The sequence below is a fragment of the Notamacropus eugenii genome, chromosome 4 (assembly GCF_028372415.1).
Source record: "Notamacropus eugenii isolate mMacEug1 chromosome 4, mMacEug1.pri_v2, whole genome shotgun sequence".
Lineage (NCBI taxonomy): Eukaryota > Metazoa > Chordata > Mammalia > Diprotodontia > Macropodidae > Notamacropus > Notamacropus eugenii.
Window position 1 is genome coordinate 79,815,462 of NC_092875.1, and position 20,505 is coordinate 79,835,966.

Genomic DNA, 20,505 nt, shown 5'->3' on the forward strand with positions numbered 1-20,505 from the left:
AAATCTTTTGAGACCTTGACTGCCAGAATGAGGATCAATGACTTAGAACTGGAAAGCATCTTGAAAGTCATCTAGAGCAACGCCCCCTTCCCACTGGGTTGTGATTGGTCAGTCGTTGTAGTCGTGTCTGACTCTTCAAGACCCCAGGTGGGGTTTTCTTGGCAAAGAAACTAGACTGGTTTGCCATTCCCTTCTCCAGCTCACTCTACAGATGAGGAACTGAGGCAAGCAACGCTAAAAGACCTGCCCAGGCTCCAAGGAGAAAGTGAGGCTGGTGACTTTGCCCAGCCCGCCCTCACTTAAATCCAGTTCACTAGCATGTCACGGCAGCACCTCGCTGATGTCCTGGTGGTCTTGGAGAGTGAAGGACAGACAGCTTCACATCATCTTCCACAACACTGCCGGTAGCGTCAGAGGCCAGACTTGAAGATGGCCTTGCTGAGTCCGGCCTGGACCATCCAGCTGCCCCTTCCCATTTTTCAGATGAGGAGTGGAGGCTCAGCGGGGTGCAGTGGCAGGGGCAGAGCTGGACCCCAAGGGCTCTGGTTCTCAGTTTTCCGGTCTCTCCACTGCACACCACGCACCGTCTAAAGATCCGAACTTGATCCTACAGGAAATGGGGACTTGGAGAGCTCTTTATCAGGGCGTGACAAGAAAGTCCTTTCAGAAGACTCTTTCCCCCACCGCCCTTCCCATTTTCTCATTTGGCCGAGGGAGAACTGTAGGGACCGCCCACCTCTTAGGGAGGAAATCTTCCTAGCCCGCCCCCTCCCCACCAAGCCCCCATCCACCTTTTCCGCCTTCTTTCCACTGACCAATCACTGTAATCTCCTTCTGGGCTGGAGGGTCCAGCCAATCAGCTCCGAGCACCAGGTGCGCAGGCCAGACCAATGGGATGCCCTCTGCCGCTCTCCCAATGAGAAAGCGCCGTAGCAGCCACCAATGGATGAGTTTGTTGCAGGAGACCAATGGCATGCGAGCTCTCGGCTGCCCAACTGGGGAGGCCCTGTCAGTCAGAGGGTCCGGCGGCGGCTGCGGTGGCGTAGGCGCGGAGGCGGAGGAGGACCGCTTCGTGGTTCGGCCTGGGGGCTGGGCGCTGGGCTGAGCTGGACGCTGACAGGTGACCCGGGGCTCGGGCCCGAGGCCAGGGAGCAGCGCGGCGCTGGAGGCGTCCGGGAGTCCGGCGGGGTCGGTGTGTGGGATCCCCAGGGACTGCGTGGCCCCAGGGCGGTGGAGGCTGTGACCGGGCGGGCCCTGCGCTGCCTTCTCCGGCTGGCACCGAGGGGGCAGTGCCCGGGACGGAGGCAGTGCCCGGGGAGGGCGCAGATGGGGAGGTGTCCAGGGAGGGCAATGACGGGTGGAGACAATCTCCAGGGTCGGAAGAGTCAGGGTAGTGACTGAGATTGGTAGTGGGTCCGGTGCTTGGGATGGGCTCAGAGAGTGGGAGCCGTTCTCGGGGGAGGCTCGGACGGGGCAGGCGTTTGCCGGGGTGAGAGCCCACCGGGAGCAGTCTGGGATGGGGAGGCAGCCTAGGGGTGTGGAGGTGGACATTCCGGGGAGATGGGAGGGAGGACAGCATCTGATGAGGGGGGATATGAAGGGGATGGACACCACGGGAGGACTGTAGCGCTGCTCGGGTTGGGAGGCCTTCAGTTTCTAGGATGTTGCCTCTGCTGATCCTACACTGCAGCTCTCCCCTGGTTTTGGCCCCAGCTTGGGTTTCAGTTCCCTCAAAGCTGGGCCAATGCCCTGTACGTGTCCCCTCTGACTACTAATCCAGTCCAACAAGCATCCATTAAACCCTTACTGCCTACAAGGAATTGTTCTGTGTCCCTCCCTCCTCCTTTGCATAGATCTGGTCTATGAGCAGGTAGTGGTGGATCTGTGTAGCTCCTTCCCTGAGAACCCTTTTCTTCACTCCTTCAAGGACTGACCCTAACCCTCCAGTAGAATTTTTCTCTGTCTCAGAAACACTTTTACTAGTTCAGTTATGCTTGTTTTCCAGATGACTAAATTGGGTGTTTTGGAGTGAAAAAGATTAAGAAGAAACAGCAGGATGAGCTATGACTAATGATCAGTAGTCTCCTGAGAGTGTTGTTATGAGAGCTAGAAGTAGGGTGGTGTTCACATGCTGCCATCCTCTAGTCTCAAGGGTCCTTCTGGCAAGTGAAAGCTCTTTTATGGAGACCTGAGGGTCTGGGACAAGCTTTGGGAGTGAGCAAATAGATTCTTATGTGACCCAGAGTCCTTTTCTGCTAGAATGGGCCCTGTGGGAATGAGCCTCTTTAGGGAACAGGAACATCTCCTGAATTAGGTATTGAGAGAAATGTTTCTCTCTTGAATTCAGCTATAGATATATACAATATGGCTCTGGCTGCTCCACTGATTCTCTCCCCTTTTTCACTACTCTGGGATTGATGAACATTGAACAGAACAGCAGGGTGAGCTCATGTAGTGGTGAAGTTCAATGTTCTCACCCAGGAAGAGGCCTGTCTACCAGGGACTTGAGTCTTTTTTAGCCAAAGAGCTGAGAAGTTCTGTCCTCAGCTCTTTGATGTCAAGACCCTGGATAGTTAGATTGTGTACTCTTGGGTGAAGACTTCTTTCCAGAACAGTAGGGTATGAGTCTGCCTTTTTACCTCAGAGTTGCAAGCATATCTGGGTGATAGTAAACTTGTCTACCTGTGTGCAGGCTGTATTCATTCTGAGAATGCCTAGTATAGTGGACCCCATTCATCTTCAGTTCTGGGCCCTTGAGTGTCATGCTGTATACTGTCTGAAGGTGCTACCTTCTACCATTTTGGGAAAGGTCTAAAGTTGTTTCTGGAAATTTTAATTTGAGAAAAAAGGGGCTGGATCCAGCTCACATTGATGGAAGGAAGGCTTGCTAAGGATAGCTTAGCTTAGAGAGAATTCCAGCTGCCTCAAAGTGAATTTTTCTACTGACAGACTGGCTGTTTCTAATAGTTATGTCTGCAGTTCATTTTTAGAATTGTGCAGCAGGAAAGCCTCTTAAATATCTAGCCCAGGGGTGAGGAACCTGTGGCCTCGAGACCACATGTGGCCTTCTAGGTCCTTAGGTGCAGCCTTTTGACTGAATTTAAGTTTTACAGAACAAATCCTTTTATTAAGGGGATTTGTTCTGTGAAGTTTGGATTAAGGTCACAGGTTCCCCACCCCTGATCTAGCCCAATTCCTCATTTTACAGAAATGAGAGGACGAGAGGTAAAATGACTTATTCTATGTCTATCTATCATAAGTTTTAGAGCTGAGACTCTGACCAACATCTTTAGACCTCCAAGTCCAGTGGTTTTCCATGATTTTATGCTATGACTTTCCATTTGTTTTCCTCCCTTTTCTCCTGATTCCTGGACTAGGACAACCTGGGTGGAGAGAACTCTGAAGTGGGGGGCCGAAAGCGCCCCTTCAGTTGGCAGAAGGTCAAGATGCCACTATGTCACTGTGCTGCAAGACACAATGACTCCGATGGAGAGAGGGGCTACCCCAGCAGCAGTGGCATCAAGGTTCTCCTCCACTGGAGCAATGGGAATGACCAGTATGTGACCTACAGCCAGGGTACCATGACTGCAGAGGAAGTCTGCATTCACATTGCACAGAAAGTGGGTGAGTGGGGTTTGAAGTAAGAGAAAGTTGGATCAGAGATGAGGACTTAGTGGATTGGGGATAAGGAAGTACTGTAGTTTTGAATCTTGCATAGAAACAGTTTCTTCCCTCTCACCCCCTATATTCCCCTAGTGAAATTGATGAATGAGGGGAGTAGGATGGGAAGGTTGGGAAGGAGACTCCCTGGGCAGGACAACAAAGTCTTCCCCCTACCAAGTTGGTCTCAGTACCTTTGGTAGGGCAAGTATAGTTGTTCCATCCACCTCTCTCAGTCCCATGGATATGGGGAGAGGCTTGTGGTGGCCTCAGGGCTTGGATTCTAGAGGCTTTCCAAGATGAAGTCTTTGATTAAAGATATCAAGGCACTAGTGCCAGCACCTGGGTCCTCTGGAGGGTTCTATGGTGCCTAGACCAGGCTCTAGGGTTTGACTCCTGCCTCTATATTCTACAACCAGCTGGGATCATGGTTGAGCATTTAATTCCTTGCCTTGGGCCTCTCGGAATTTTCTACCCTTATCTGCTGCCTGTCTCTGAGAAAACAACAAAATGTTAGGGTTGTTAAGGAGATTTCTTCCCCTGCTCTCACTTTAGAGTAGGAGAGGGGAAGGAAAATAATACTTTGATACGTGCAGTTTCTTTCTAGCTTTGAGAAGCAGGGACCAACTGTGTGTGTGTGTGTGTGTGTGTGTGTGTGTGTGTGTGTGTGTATTTAACTCTAATGCCCTTCTTCTCTACTTTGTTCCTGCCAGGGATCACCCCACTCTGCTACAACCTCTTTGCATTATATGATACCCAGGCCCAAATCTGGCTGCCTCCTAACCACCTCTTTGAGATCATGAAGGACACCAACCAGACCCTACAGTTTCGAATGAGGTAGCAACAGCTCCCTAAGCTTTGGGCTTGGGGGATGGGGTCATGATAGAGGCATTTCCCCCAGTGGCAACAGGCTCTCTAGGGAAAATCCCCACACAGAACCTTAAGGGACATACTCAAGAAGTAGAGGTTCTTGGCTAATGCTCTAGGCTGGGAGAGCAGTTTCCTTTGGTGGCCAATTTTTCTCAAAATTAGGGGGTGGGTGGACACATACTATCCCATTCCATGCATGTCAATGGCCTACGCCCTAAAGTAAACTTAGAGACATATGCTTTGGCCTGACCTGTTCCCTGGAGATTGAAGAGGGGTGGAGTAGGAGGCTTCCTGTCCTTTATTTCTTCTTGATCTGAGACACTAGAATGAGAAGGAGTAATAGGTGTCAGCCAGTCCTTTCTGGAAAACTAGTTCCTTCCTCACCTATCAGCTATAGGCCCCAGGATGGTAGGCTATGGTGGTACAGAGTAAGGAAGTATCTGCAAAGAACCATGGGATAAGACTACATACCCTGCAGGTATTACTTCCGAAACTGGCATGGTCTGAGCCCCCAGGAGCCAGCTGTGTACCGAAGCATGCCTCGAGGTGTTGAGGTCTCTGAGGAGAAGATCTGCATTGAGCCGGGATGTGCTTTGCTGGACCGAGCCTCCTTCGAATACCTCTACGAACAGGTTAGGGGTTGGGGTAGGGAGCATCACCCCATGGGCAAGATATGGAGGGATGGGTGAGAAAGCCCCAGGGGCTTCCTGGGGGTACTAGAGGATTCAGATATCAGTGATCCTGCTCTCCTGCTTTACTTCATAAGCTTTTCCAAACTGTTTTGCCAGACCTTGATCTGCCATTTCCTATTGAGTGTTGTGCTTGCTAATGATCAGTAGCCTCTGTGGAAGGATCAGGGAGGGAGGGCATGGGAGTATTCTCCTGGTTCATTCATACCACCCTATTCTGTTCCCTCAGGGGAAGTTTGAGTTTGTCAATGATGTTGCATCACTTTCGGACCTACACAGCGAAGCAGAGATACATCACTTCAAGAACGAGAGCCTAGGCATGGCTGTGCTGCACCTTTCCCACCTTGCCCTACAGCGTGGTGTCCCCTTGGATGAGGTTGTGAGAAAGACCAGGTACCTGGCCCAAGGAGACCGTAGGGGTTCCTCAGGGTATCAGTCAGTCAACAAGTATGGGAGTTCTGTTCATCCTAAAGAACAGATAGAGTTTAGATTGATGGAGAATTGGAGTGAGAATATTCTGGGTACTGAGAATAGTGTAAGAAGTGGATCAGAGCTGGGACTCCATCGATATGGGACAATAAGGACATTATCTGATTCAGGAGCTTGGAACGAGGACTGTTTGCCCCTGGGCAAGCTGTGCTTAGAAGTAGTGGGTCCACTGGGGAAGTGCTCAGGGTTGGGACTGATGAGATGGTGCTAGCATCATGATGTGAGGGACCTTAGAGCCTGGAAGAAAAAGTACTTGGAGCTTAGACTGGTAGTTACGTGGAAAGAGGGTTGGAGTGTGTTGGCTCAGTTAGAGCTCTTTCCTATTGGAATTCCTCAGATCCCACTCACCTTTTCCTTCCCCAATCCTCTGCTTGTGCTTTGCCCCTCACCTCACCTCAGCTTCAAAGACTGCATCCCACGCTCCTTCAGCCGACAAATCCAGCAGAACAATTCTTTGACTAAATTCCGCCTAAGGAACGTCTTCCAGAAGTTTATGCGACGTTTCCATCTGCAGACAGTGGGTCCAGGACGTCTTAGTGAACAGGACATTATGTTCAAATACTTGGCTACGCTGGAACAGCTGGCCCCACGCTTTGGCACCGAGCGCTTTCTTGCCCTGACCTTGGCATTGGCCACAGAGGCGGAAAGAGATCTGTGCTATGTCAATAGCAGTGAGCAAGGGCCTACTGTTCCACCAGGAGCCACTCTCTCCCTTGCTGAACAGGCTCCTACTCATGAGGTTCTAGTGACAGGCACAAGTGGTATCCATTGGCGGCTTCTTCAGGTGGAGGTGAGCAGACATGCATGGAGGACTGCCCTTTGGGGTCCTCAAACTCCCTTCACCCTGGATAGACTGAAGTGAAGAGGGGCAGTGCTCTCATTTATCCATAACTGAATTTCAGGATTCTGACTTGGAAATCAGCCTCTCTCGAAGCTCCTTTGCTAAAAAGTCCAAGATCCGGGAGGCAGAGAGCCAGAAGCCAAGCCAGCTACCCACTGAGAGGAAAGAGAACCCCTGGACCTATTTTTGTGACTTCCAAGATATCACTCATGTTGTGGTCAAGGAGAACAATGTCAGCATCCACCGTCAGGACAACAAGTGCCTGGTCGGAGCCAGAACAGGGGAAGTGGGCCAGAAAGGCTGGGGTGGGACTGCTGAAGGCTGGGAGGATAATTCTAATGGGAAAAATCTTGCTAATGCCTCCTTCCCCTATCCCCAGGAACTGACTCTCGCTTCACCTATGATGGCCCTCTCTCTGGTATCTCTGGTGGATGGTTACTTCAGGCTGACAGCAGATTCCAGCCACTACCTGTGCCACGAGGTGGCCCCCCCTAGACTGGTGATGAGCATTCAAAATGGCATCCATGGGCCCCTGCAGTGAGTGTGTGTGTGTATGTATGTGTGTGTGTGTGAGAGAGAGAGAGACTTTATGCCTTATGTAACTTTAGGTCACTGCGTGGTTGGTTGTGTCACTGGGAATATGAGGATTGACACAAGATCCATGGAGCAGAGGAAGAAGTTTCCCCAGGCTTCACATGCTTCCTCAGTTCCCTACTTTCCAATGTTCAGGGAGTCTTATGTCCTGTCCAAACTGAAGCGAGAGGAGGTAGAAGATGGTCTCTACCTTATCCGCTGGAGTTCCTTTGACTTCCATCGCCTCATCCTGACTGTGGCCCGGAAGGACCAGGTAAAGGCCTCATTATTCAGGTAATAGGAGGGCCTGTTCCCTCTTTTCCTGGGGAGCCAGACTGCTCACTCCTCAATGCTTCCACAGGCATTTGGAGCACAGGGTCTCCGTTACAAGCATTTCCGCATTGAAGAGCGGGGCTTGACCTTCCAGCTGGAAGGCTGGGATCAAGCCTTTTCCAGTGTACGTGAGCTCACTGCGGCCCTGCAAGGCTGCACGCTGCGATCCAGCTCTGGCTCTGGTCCTGGTTCCATGCTAGAGAGCTTCACACTCAGCAAATGCTGCCTGCCTCGAGCAGGAGGTACAGTCAGGGGCAGGAAGGAAGGGTGTATAGATGTTGGGGGACTGTGGCTGGGCTCCATGGGCACAAGGACATTTACCCCCACCACAGGTTATTAGTGTTCTTTTTTGGAGGTAGGTGGTGGAAAGTCTGTTTCCCTGTAGCATCATTTGGAAATTTCTCATTCTTGAGACTTCTTCTGGTGGAACTATAGATGAGCCTTCTGTCTTGATTATACCTCTTCGCCCCTATTTTCCCCAGAAATTTCCAACCTGATCATTACTCGACAGCGTCCTAAGGAAGGCCCCAAGCCACTCAACTTGTCCCAGCTCAGCTTCCACCAGATCCGCAAGGAAGAGATCACTCAGGTAGGTCAGAGGTGCTTCTTGGGATGCCTAAGGTGCCTTGTTGGCTTACTCGCTCTTCCACATCCAGATCTCTTGCTTTGGGTTTGGGTGATGGGTTAGATAGAAAATAGGTTTCTTGGAGCTGAGACCCCTGGTTTAGATTGGATGGGACTGCTGCCTTTGTACTGATGCAAATCTTCCTCTCTTCCTTCTATGCTGTCCCATCTCATCCCCCAATTCTCACCTCAGCTGGCTCACCTGGGCCAGGGTACCCGGACCAACATTTACGAGGGACTGCTACATGTGGGAGGTGGAGTGGGAGCTGAGGATGAGGAAGAAGATAACTTCCCCTCAGAACCCAACAATAACCATCGGGACCTTCGAGTAGTGCTGAAGGTGCTGGACCCAAGTCACCGTGATATTGCTCTGGTGAGAGGAAACTAGGGGAAACATTGTGTGTACAAGCATCTCCTGTCTGGTAGTGTGTATCCCCCATGTGTCCCTGTTGTACCGCCCCCAGGCATTTTTCGAGACAGCCAGCCTAATGAGCCAGGTCTCCCATATCCACCTGGCCTTCGTCCATGGTGTTTGTGTCCGGGGCTCTGAGAGTGAGTATATCTCATCTATTATTTACTCCTCCCACTTTTCCTCACTCTCGCTGTTCCTTGAGCCTCTGTCTCCAAAGGCAGAGGTCTTCCCATCCCTGGCCTAAACCACCTCTTGATGTATTTGGTCTCACTCATTATAGACATCATGGTGGCAGAACATGTAGAACATGGGCCGCTGGATGTATGTCTACGCCGGGAGAAGGGCCACGTGCCTGTGGCCTGGAAGATTACTGTGGCCCAGCAGCTTGCCAGTGCTCTCAGCTACCTAGTAGGTGCCTGACCTAGGGAATGAGAATGCCAGTGGATCTGGGGGCTTGGCAAGGAGAAGCCAAAGGCATTCTTATATTTCTCTAACTTGGAAACCAAACCAGAAACTATACACTTTGTGTGAGATGTGCCTTGCATACATGCCATGTGTGAGTTCTTGTCTCTATACTTATGTTCTATGGGTCCCAGAGAATGACCCTCTTTTCTTGATATCACTCTTTAGGAGGATAAGAACTTGGTTCATGGTAATGTTTGTGCCAAGAACATCCTGCTGGCAAGGTGTGGCCTTGGGGATGGCACTCAACCCTTCATCAAGCTTAGTGATCCTGGAGTCAGCGTCACTGCCCTCTCCAGAGAGGGTGAGGATGATGGGGACTGGGGTGGAAGGTCATTAACCCCTAGGCTAGTGCCCACCTACCCTGAAGGCAGGATACAGGTACTAAAGCTCTGACCTCTGACTCTGACCCCCAGAGAGGGTAGAGCGCATTCCCTGGATCGCCCCAGAGTGTGTACCCAGTGGGACTGGCCTCAGCACAGCTGCTGACAAGTGGAGCTTTGGAACAACACTATTAGAGATCTGCTTTGATGGGGAAGCACCGCTACAGGGTCGTACCCCTTCTGAGGTATGACCTCTCCCCCTAACCTCAGTCTTGCCCCCTCTGACGTAATGCCTTCCCCTTCCTCAGGGTCACACTGTCTCTGTTATGGTCTTCCTCACACCTTGTTCTCAATCATCTGGGATGTTCCTAAATAACCAAGATAGGAGGTCAGAATGAAATCTGGTCCTCAACCCTGCCAGGAGCTGAGCCCTTCCCTCCACTTCTCACCCTCCACCTACAGAAGGAGCGCTTTTATGAGAAGAGACACCGGCTCCCTGAGCCCTCATGCAAGGAGCTAGCCACCCTCATCAGCCAGTGCCTCACCTATGAGGCCAACCAGCGACCCTCCTTCCGAACCATCCTCCGTGATCTCACCCAGCTGCAGCCCCAGAGTAAGGGCTGACTCGCTTGTACCTCCTCCCCTCACTCTTGGTTACTTCTATGCCTCCCCTGTGCTGTCAAACACAAAGAAGTGTTAAGCAGCTTCTAAGTACCAGTCACAAGAGAAGATTCACTGTCCAGTCACTTAAGAGCCTTCTACTGAAAGAGGAGATGTGGTTTCTGCTTAGGTAAATAGGCACTTAGACAAGCCCATCAACTGAAGGCTGTTCCTTGGGACCCCAGACAAAAGGGCCCAACTAGGCCCAAGATTTAGGTGGAATAGAGAGGCTCATGAGCTTACATGCCATAGGTTTGTCCCTGATTCTCTTGAACCCCTTCTTCATGGGTCCATGATCTTTTCCAGACCTCGTTGATATCACCACTGTAAGCCTAGAGTTGCCAGCCTCAGACCCCACCGTTTTTCAGAAACGCTACCTGAAGAAGATCCGAGACCTGGGAGAGGTCTGTAGGGGGTAGAAAGAAGGGTAATTTACATGTATGGATGAGGGCAAAGGGCTGCAGGTGCCACTGACCTGGTACAATCTTGCCTGGAGCTAGTTCCTCCCTCCCTTTTTCTACCTCTCCTCAGGGCCACTTTGGCAAGGTGAGCCTCTACTGCTATGACCCAACTAATGATGGGACAGGTGAGATGGTGGCCGTGAAATCTCTCAAGGCTGGCTGCAGCTCCCAACTCCTGAGCAGCTGGCAACGGGAGATTGAGATCCTTCGAACACTCTACCATGAGCACATCGTCAAGTATAAGGGCTGCTGCAGTGACCAAGGTCAGGGAGCAGAGGGGACCCTGGGTCTGGCCTGAGGAAGGAATTTCCCGGCAGTCATAGGCCTTGAATGACAAGCTTTCGGACTGAGAAGGGACCTTAGAAACTGTCTAGTCCCATCCCCTCATTGTACAGATGAGGAAGCTGTGACCCATAAAATGGAATAGATTTACCCAAGGTCACATCCTGAAAGACACAGAGGCAAGATTTGAACTAGAATGGGAAGGATCTTTGAAGGTTATCTATCTATTCCAACCCCCTACATTGAACAGATCAGGGAATTGAAGTCCAGGGAGGTTGTGACCTACCCAGTATCATACCAGGAAGGAGGAGCAGAGCCAGGATTTGAACCCAGGCTCTTTGACTTCCAACCCAGTGTTCTTTCCACTCTACTTTACTTCTTCCCTCTTTTCCTTATACCCTTCTCCTGGAATGGGTTTTGCAGGGGAGAAGATGGTCCAGCTGATCATGGAGTATGTGCCACTAGGCAGCTTGCGGGACTACCTCCCCAAACACAGCTTGGGGCTGGCCCAGATTCTGCTATTTGCTCAGCAAATCTGTGAGGTGAGGCCCCTGTTAGGTGGGGGTGATGAGGGGACTGTGGGCCCTGTGTCCTGTGACCCCAACTTCTGGTGACCCTCCCTGTCCTCTAGGGCATGGCCTACCTCCATTCCCAACACTACATCCACCGAGACCTGGCAGCCCGAAATGTTCTTCTAGAGAATGACAACACTGTCAAGATTGGAGACTTTGGCCTGGCCAAGGCTGTGCCAGAGGGCCATGATTACTACTGTGTCCAGGAGGATGGAGACAGCCCTGTCTTCTGGTGACCAGGGGCACAGAAAGGGGGATTAATCCCACACACTGCCACTACTCTCATGCCTAAGAGTATGAGAGGTTTGGGGGGGAGTGGGAGGGAGCAAGGGCTGATAGAGTTAAGGCCTTTATTTTAACACTAGGTTCCCTGTATCTTTCACCTCTCCTCCTGCCATGCCTATTGGGTACCTCCCATTTTCCCCTCCCAATGGCCTGAGTATCATCCCCAGTGTCCCCTAGGTATGCCATGGAGTGTCTCAAGGAATGTAAGTTCTACTACGCCTCAGATGTCTGGTCCTTTGGGGTCACCCTCTATGAGCTACTGACCCGCTGTGACTGCAATCAAACCCCCCCCTTGGTGAGATCCTGGCCTTAGACCCCTGCCAGCCCTTCCTCCCATACTCCCTAGCAGCATCCACCTGTGTGACAGCTCCTTTTTGCCCTTTCTCTGGTTAGAAATTCATTGAAATGATTGGGGTCACCCAGGGCCAGATGACTGTGCTGAGGCTCATTGACCTGTTAGAGAGAGGGCAGAGACTGCCTTGTCCCAAGGACTGTCCCAATGAGGTAAGTCCTCCACCCCACCCCCAATCTCCCTACTGATGATCCTCCCTTATATTAAGATATGATCCCATTACCACTGCTAAAGATACTGGTAAATTTCACCCTTCCCTGAACCCATTTGAGGTTTCTTCATGTTTGTGGTGACTGATTACAGAACATTGGGAGGTAAGACCTTGCCCAGCCTTGGAGGTGCAGAGTCCTCCCAAACCAACCCTCCCATAAGCCAGAACACAATCCCCCATGGTCCTGACCTCTGGTAGATAAACCCCACCTGAAAATGTGGGGCCTCCTTCCCCCACCCCATTCTTTCCCTGCTAGATCTATGTCCTCATGAAGAACTGCTGGGAATATGAAGCCTCCTTTCGCCCGACCTTCCAGAACCTTGTTCCTCTCCTCAGGAAATTTCATGAGAAGTACAGAAATCAAGCACCTTCTGTGTTTAGCGTATGCTGAAGGAGAGAGGCCTAGAGCAACTGTGGCCAGCCTGGACTCATCTGTTGCACTATGGGAATGGGAAATCTAATTAGGGCCTTATTGCTAGGTCCCCTCAGTGATTGGAGACTGTCTCCCCCTCTCTTCATCTTCCTTAGTCTTGGGGGAAGTGAGACCATATTTAACCCCTTGGGACCCATGGGGAGGGGCCCATGGTGCCATCCTCAACTTTTTTTTCCCCAATGCCAGGTGATGCCCAGGGGTTGTATGGCTGGGGCTGCCTAGCTACTCTTCTATCACATACAAGTTTGAAACTCTGAAAATAAGAGATACTTCGGCTGGTGGGGGGACCTAACACTGTGACCTTTGCCAGGCCCCTCCTTCAGAGCTGGGAATGAGGGGTCAGCCAGCTGTGCTGTCTCTAGAAGCCACTTGCCTTGTGCCTTGCCCCAGTCCCCCCTTCTCCCACAAACACACCTCTGCCTCCCCTCCATCACCTCAGGACCAATGAGGGGAAAACTCTCCAAGAGGCCTTAACCCTCTTCCTCTGCCTTTGTCCTAATCCCCTTTCTCACTCTCCTTTCTGTGCCAGGTTCCATTTTGGATAGGGAAAGACTGAGAGGAGCCTGAGCATAATGGGGACTCTTTAGGCTGGAGCTCTTCTTAGCCCCTTGTCATCTCCTTTGTACTTTCAACTCCAGTCTAACTGTGTGCTCTCAGTGCCCTGCTCTAGTAAACCCATGTTCCTTCTGCCAACAGGATCTTCATCTGTGTAGGTAGAAATGTTAGAGGTCCCTTTTGAGCTAGGCTGAGTTGACCCTGGAAAAAGGCTAAGGACTCTAGTCTTAAGGACCAGCTATAGGAAGCTGCAGGTAAATGTTCTTGTTTCAAAAATTAAAACACAGGGTCTGTCGCTCCCTGGGGTTGGTCACTCAGGCCAGATGAGGCAGAATGGGCTTAAGTCTTGACCTCCATCTTCCCTTTTACTTTAGCCAGACTTGTTTCATTTTCTGTCTCTCTCTCTTTATCTCTCTCCCCCGCTCCCCTTCTTTCCCAATCCCCTTTCCTCACACTGGGTCCCCTGGACTCTAAAGTGAGCCTAGGCTGGGTGTGGATGAGACTGCAGTCAGTCATCATGGTATCACTTCCTTTCTCCAAGACACACTGCCATCTCCTTTTCATTTCCCACTCAAGTCTAGCAGGCTTTTCTGTAACTCAGCTTCTCCCAGAGTCTGACACCAGCCTCTGATAGGTTTGGATTTGGGGCCCCAACCACTCACAGCTCAGAAAAGAGTACTTGTGTGATGTATCTGTATGTGAAAGAGGAGATTGAAAGAGGTCTCCCTAGCCATTGTGTAAACCTTGAAGGCAGGGACTTTCTCTTGTCTTGCCACAACACAGTTCCAGCTAGGGCTTCACACCAAAGAGGCACTTGGAAGTGTTTGTGGTGAAAGAGGAGGAGAAGCAGGTAGGTGCCCAGCAACAGGATCCTCCAAGGATGATTGGTCTGCAGATGTTATGTAGGTTGCTTCGTGACATAATGTATGAGTGTTGAAGACAACAGAATTACAGCCAAGGTAAAGATTTAATTAATAAAAAGGAAGAAGCTTCTGGGCACCATGCAGGTGGATGGGACTGAGGAGGCAGCTGCCTCTGTTTACAATTAGATATCCACCTTCGCCAAAGTTTAGTGCCTTCTTTAGCTTTTGATGATCTCTGCCTCCGATACTTACAGAGATACAGACATGCATGTATATTGATATGCATAGACTTTCTCCAAGAACCTGTCAATCCCTCCCACAGTAACTTGAGGAAGGGAGCACAGTTGGGATAGTAACTGCCACCAGGGAAAGAAAGAAAAGCAGTAGCTGGAATGTCTCTGGCTGGACACTGAGTGTGGCTCAATGGAACATCTTCAGTAAAGCCTGAGCAGCACTGATGGAGGGTTTATGGATGTGCTGAGTCAGATAAACTAAGTTCATACTCTGTTCATCTTCCTCAAGTCATTTAGTCCTTCCCTTAACCCAGAAGCTTCGGTGTCAGTCAGTGCAGTGGAAAGTTGGATTTGTGTGTGTTTGTCCTTCATTGCTGAAGACCATGCCATCAGAGAAATGATGACATGACTTGCACTTGACTTTGTTTTGAGTGAGGGAGGGCTGTGCAGGTCACCAACCTCACTTCTCCTCCAGAACCATCTGAATCTAATGACCAGATATTCATCAGGATGACTGGAGATGACCCAGAATGAGGCAATTGGGGTTAAGTGACTTGCCCAAGGTCACACAGCTAGTGAGTGTCAAGTGTCTGAGGTTGGATTTGGAGTCTAGGGAAGTGGATTAAAGTTTCCCAGCCCTGCTACCTCCTGTATGTGTTACCTTGGGCAAAGCCCCAAGGTAAGCCCCTTTGAACCTCAGGTTTCTCATCTATACATTGATTGGCTAGATGAACTTGAAGGTAGCTTGCAGTTCTAAATTTGATCCTGTTGTAAGGAGTCTATCCTATTGAACTTCAGCAAAGCTGACAGTTGGAAGAGGGAAAAGACAAGGACATTGAAGTATAAAGCACTCTACAGCATAGAAAGAGCCTGAGATTTGCACAAATACAGACTACCCCATGCGTTTGTCTCCAGCTTCTGAGCTGCATAAAACCCCAACAGGGATCTGGGAAGTGAACTGGTTGACCATAATGAGTTAGGGTGAGTTTCCTCACTGAAGGAACCTGGATTTGAGCCAGGATTTGAATCAGAACATCCTTTTGACCTGCCTGGCAGAAATCTTACTTCCTGTGAAGAACACAGCAACTAAACAGCCTGCTTAGACCAGAATGATAACAAGAGACTTCTGCAGGTTGGTCGGTCCACATGCCCAGTGAAGGAGTGGCACAAGAGCAGAACAAACCACTTAATGAACCCAGCAGCAAATGGCGCCATCCATTCAAGACATCTTACCCCAGGAATGGTAAGCACAGTTTAATCAGCCCATCCAATGGAGATGCTGTACCCTAGCAGTGGAGGGACTCATTCATCTTTGTCACCAAAGTTGCCCTGCAGTGAACTTCTTGAGGACTCTGGAAAAAAGAAAGGATGTTAAATCCCTGGGATTCCAGAATTGTGAATTGCCTTGGCTACATGTGTTTTCCACATGTCTGTCTCACTACACTGTACTTTCAATTCCTGTATGCTTGTCCCTAACAGAGTCTATGTATATTTATGGGAGAGTGCATCCCAGATATTTTTTGGGGGGAAATGCTTTGTAACTACTGTTCTTGCTATGCCATTTGAGTAAATGTCTTGTCTAAAAGCTAATTTAGTCTACCGGCTGATTGTTAAGGGGAAGTCCATCAGTGGTGACTAATAGGGGGAAATCCATCAGTGATTAGGAGCGTTGTCACCCAAATAGCAGCTGCCCTTCTGGGTATCCAATTTGCCAGTGCCAATTCAAGTTGAGGGAGTGAGCCCAAGGACAGTGTGATTTACTCTTCTATGAGGGATTCTATTAATTAAACAAATCTTTAATGAACTTAGTGGTGGAATGGGCAGGGAATCCAACCCAATTACACAAAAATTTATTAAGAATGTGAGAGTTTCAGTCTAGGAAAACCCCTCCCAGAAAAGTCTCTAGTTCTGGACTCATATCTATATTTATCCTGCGAATGATCTGATTCCCCCAAAAGAGGAGTCAAGGTATTTGCTCATGCTGCCTCCCCAGGAGTGGAACTTCAGGAAAAATCTCTAAAAAAAAACCAGAACTGTTCATTATAGAGGTTCACTAAAAAAGGGATTAACAAGGAGCCTTGTAAAAAGAGATGCAATATAAAAATTTTATAGCAGGTAGGGGATATTTATTTCCACCTAGATATAAAAAAAAAATACTTAGAAAACAAATAAAAATCCATCACTGTCATCATACTTTCCAGAAAGATAAAAATAATTTTGTGGGACAGTGGAAATAGAAATTTCACTCATTTCAGACCTTCACTATCTGAGTAACTCACAATATCCAGATACCCTGGACTTGGAATTTCTTAATACTTTCAGCTGAAATGTACTCTTGCTGGTAATCCTAATTTTCCCTCCAGAAATAGAGTAGTTCCTTGGATCATCTGTTGGGCAGCCAGCACAGACTCAAGAAACCAGGAACTCTGAAAATTGCAGAGGCATAACAAATATGCACACAAACAACAACTACAAAACAACATTCCTAACAATTAAAGCTATCCAAAAATGGAGTGAGCTGTCTGTTGTAAGTCTTCAGAGTTTGGATGATCACTTGTCAAAGTATGTTAGAATGGGAGTTCCTTTAAAGTCAGGGTTAGGTTCAACAGCATCGAGTTGTACCCTTCCAACTCTGAAATTTTGTTTTTGTGAAGCATAAATGCAGAAGAAGGCAACCAAAGACTTCGGCTCATTTGGACAACACGTATCTTAGATACCACATGCTCAACCTTCCGATTGCTCTTGCCACACTCTACAGGGAAGTGGAGAAATGAGAGAAATCTCCTCCCAGCCTTGTAGACTGATGAGTGGGGAGAGCCTTCCACAAGAGTCTGTTCCCCCCATGACCAGTTTTCTCAGTGGTCAGTGCTCTTTGCTGCAACCCATAGTTGCTGGAACCAAAGAAGTAATCAGAAGTTACTGTGCTGTGCTTATCTACATGCTCAGTACCAAGTATTATTCCTATTACAAGAGCATATCAACTCATCATAGAGTTTAGAGGATGTTTTGGTGTAATGGGTAGAGCATAGAACTTGAAATCAGAAAACTTAGTTCTTAATCTCAGCTTTTATACTAGCTGTGTGACCCTAGACAAGTCACTTAACTTTTCTTAGCTTCAGTTGCCTTACATATATAAGGATTGGGAATGGGATGATTATTGAGGCTAACTTTAAGAGTCAAAATGCTACTCTCTGATACCTTAGCCAGATGAGAATACTTCTTTAATCAATCATAAGCTTTAGGCTAGGTATAAAACAAGTTCTTAATCAATTTGGATGTCTTTGAAAACCATTGGATGAATTGGACTGACCTCACGTAGGGAGTATATTGGTTGAGGAAACTGGGTCACAGCTGTAGGTCATCTATGAAATAGCAAATCAGTTTGGAACCAAAAGATTTGAGCATCTGGTAGCTTTACTAGCTTAGGGCAGAAACCTTCCAGCCCAGTTCCTGACAAAGGATTGTTGCTTAGGACAAAGGGAGGAAACAAGTGAGCCTTGGTCTCCTTACCCTTGATGAGAGGAGGACCATGTAAACTTTTAGGGAACCACAGGATTTTCATCAGTGCCCTACCTAGCAGCATCCCTGGGCAGAAGTGGTTGGTGACAGGATCTGTTTCAGGAGTTAGACATACAAGGTTGTTGTTGTGTCTGTCCTTCGTTCTCAAAGAGGACCATGACATCAAGATGACATGACTTGCAGTTGACTTTGATTTGAGGGAGGGAGGGCTGTGTAAGGTCACCAACCTCACTTTCTTCTCCGGAATATCTCTTGATATTCATCAGAACAACTGAAGATGACCCAGAGATAGAAGGAATGTGATGAAGAAAAAGCCACAGAGCCCAGCAGAAAAGCTACATGATACCTAAGGGGAGCACCCTGAAAACTAGCCAAAAGACTATTGAGAAGCTCCGGATTAGCTCCTTTATTCTAATGCAGTCACATTGTTCTAAGCATAAACTCACTTTCCATGGGACTGTATGTGTCTTTCTGGGAGAGAGGAAGATGACATTTGTACCAACTATACCACAGTGATACCTATTTCTAAAAGCTAACTGAATTTGGCTAACTAATACTTATCAACTGCTAATCAATGGAGGAAGCATACCATTGGGGACTCATGAATTATAGCATTGAAAAGCCACTCCCAGGTTTTCACAGGGCTACCCCTGGAACCTTGAGAAGTGATATAACAGGGGCAACTAGGTGGCACAGTGGATAGAGCATTGGCCCTGGAGTCAGGAGGACCCGAGTTCAAATTCGGCCTCAGACACTTACTACATGTGTGACTGGATAAGTCACTTAACCCCAATTGCTTCCCTCTCTCCCCCAAACAAAAAGAAGTGATGTAACAGCTGGGCTTTGGGGAACTTTCATCCTCAAGTGAGAGTAGGGGTTAAGAGAATGGTTTCAAAGCATGTGCTGTACTTCAAAAATAAGGATAATACTTGTAAAAACAAACAAAACACTGTTGTGGTTTGAAAGCAACTTTGTAGGCCTTGAAATGATATATATGTGTATATATATTGAATATGAATATAGATATGTATTCATAAGAATCTGTTTAAAGAAACAGTTTATATGCATTATATACATCATACAGTTATATACATCATACAGTTTAAATATATATAATTGTAAAGACTGTAAATGTAGTATGAGTTCAGGGAAGGATAAGATGACACCATGGACCTTGTCATCAGTAGTAACTGCTCTGCTCCAAGACCTACAATTCTGTGTTCCTTCTCTAATCACAGCTCCCTATCCTCCTGTCTCTTAGAATCCCTTAGTTTTCCTGTTCTGGAACTCACAAAAACAATGTTGTGCCCAGAAGATTTTGCCTACCTCTCCAGCTCTCTTTTTCAGTGCTAGCTACACCTTTTCCCAACAACACTGATCTTGAAGGATCTGGAATTTGAAATGGGAGCAAGAAAGGCCCTCCCTCTGCTACCATCACTTAATACCTTCTCTTCCTTTGAGGTACAGTCGATCCGGATATATTGCCCTATCCAGATCCTGGTGGCAATTTACTCCTTATTCTCTCTCCTTTCTCCAGGACTTCATTACCTGATTCACAGTCTTATTCTCTACTTCCTTTTAGGAAACTTCAACGTGCATGTCAATGTTCCCTCCAATGCCCTAGACTTGAAGTTCCTAAGTATCTTCAACTCCCAAGATCTATTCTTTCATTCTATCTTAGACACAAGATTGGCCAGAACCTTGATATGTTGCCATTACCCAGAAGTATTTCTCTCCCATAATCAACAATACTGAAAGTCTTTTACCTAGCCATAACCTCTTGTCATTCTGTCTCTTCTAATTTTCCTTCCAGAAATAGAATAGTTGCAGGAATCATCTCCTGTTGGGCAAGTCAGCACAGACTCAAGAAATCAGGAATTCTGGAAATTCCAGAAAGGCATAACAAGTAGACTTACTCATCTTAGACCTTTTCCTCTTCCTCACCCTGACTTCTGGTCCCTCTATTCTCTCAATAGTCTCCTAAGCCATGACCCTGGACGTGGATGGCATTTTGCCTCAGGAGTCCTTTGGGAATGTTTTACATTCTTGCATTGCTGTGAAGGGCTTAGTCTATCAGAAACAGTCCTTGCACATTGTGACTGTTACTGTGTATAATGTTATCCTGGTTCTGTTCATTTCACTCAGCATCAGTTCATATAAGTCTTTTCAGATTTTTCTGAAGTCTGCCTGTTCGCCATTTCTTATAGCACAATAGTATTCCACTACATTCCTATACCACAACTATTTCAGCCATTCCCCAGTTGATGGGCATTCCCTCGATTTCCAGTTCTTAGTCACCACAAAAAAGCTGCTATAAATATTTTGTACATGTGGGACCTTTGCCCATTTTTATTATGTCTTTGGGATACAGCCCTATAAGTGATATTACTGGGTCAAAGGGTAGAAGTTTTTCTTATTATCATTATCATCATCCTCATCATTATCATTGCTAGCATTTACATAATACCCACTATATGCCAGGCATCATGCTAAGCACTTTACAAATATTATGTCATGTGAACCTCACAACAGATAGGTACTACTATTATCCCCATTTCATAAATCAGGAAACTGAGGCAAACTGAAGTTAAATAACTTTCCCAAAGTCACACAGTTAGCAAGTATCTGAGGCTAGATTTGAACTAAAGTCTTCTTGACTCCAGGCCAGTGCTCTATCTGCTGTACCACATAACAAAATTAATGCAACTCTGATTAGTTTTGAACCAGTTAACTAGAGAAAATTTCTCTGATAAAGTTCTTATTTCCAAGATATATAACTTCATTCTTGCTCCTCTAATTTATG

General features: G+C 47.9%; 1 protein-coding gene across 7 annotated transcripts; it reads left to right on the forward strand.

Moving 5' to 3' along the window:
- Positions 1-927: 927 nt before the first annotated feature.
- TYK2 (tyrosine kinase 2) lies at positions 928-13,952 on the forward strand. 7 transcript variants are annotated; one of them, XM_072602417.1, is made up of 24 exons: positions 928-1,188; positions 3,378-3,624; positions 4,374-4,497; positions 5,009-5,162; positions 5,449-5,612; positions 6,108-6,498; positions 6,611-6,814; positions 6,929-7,086; positions 7,279-7,396; positions 7,484-7,697; positions 7,938-8,044; positions 8,273-8,452; positions 8,544-8,631; positions 8,772-8,899; positions 9,122-9,257; positions 9,370-9,521; positions 9,739-9,889; positions 10,243-10,340; positions 10,468-10,660; positions 11,103-11,221; positions 11,311-11,483; positions 11,714-11,831; positions 11,930-12,040; positions 12,356-13,952. In XM_072602417.1, exons 1-24 carry the CDS (start codon positions 943-945, stop codon positions 12,488-12,490), a joined length of 3,909 nt encoding a protein of 1,302 aa, XP_072458518.1. In that variant the 5' UTR covers positions 928-942; the 3' UTR covers positions 12,491-13,952. The 7 variants fall into 7 exon arrangements, with proteins under 7 accessions (XP_072458518.1, XP_072458517.1, XP_072458516.1 ...); XM_072602416.1 differs by having other exon boundaries at positions 7,938-8,039; positions 8,268-8,452; XM_072602415.1 differs by having other exon boundaries at positions 6,611-7,086; positions 7,938-8,039; positions 8,268-8,452.
- Positions 13,953-20,505: the final 6,553 nt, after the last annotated feature.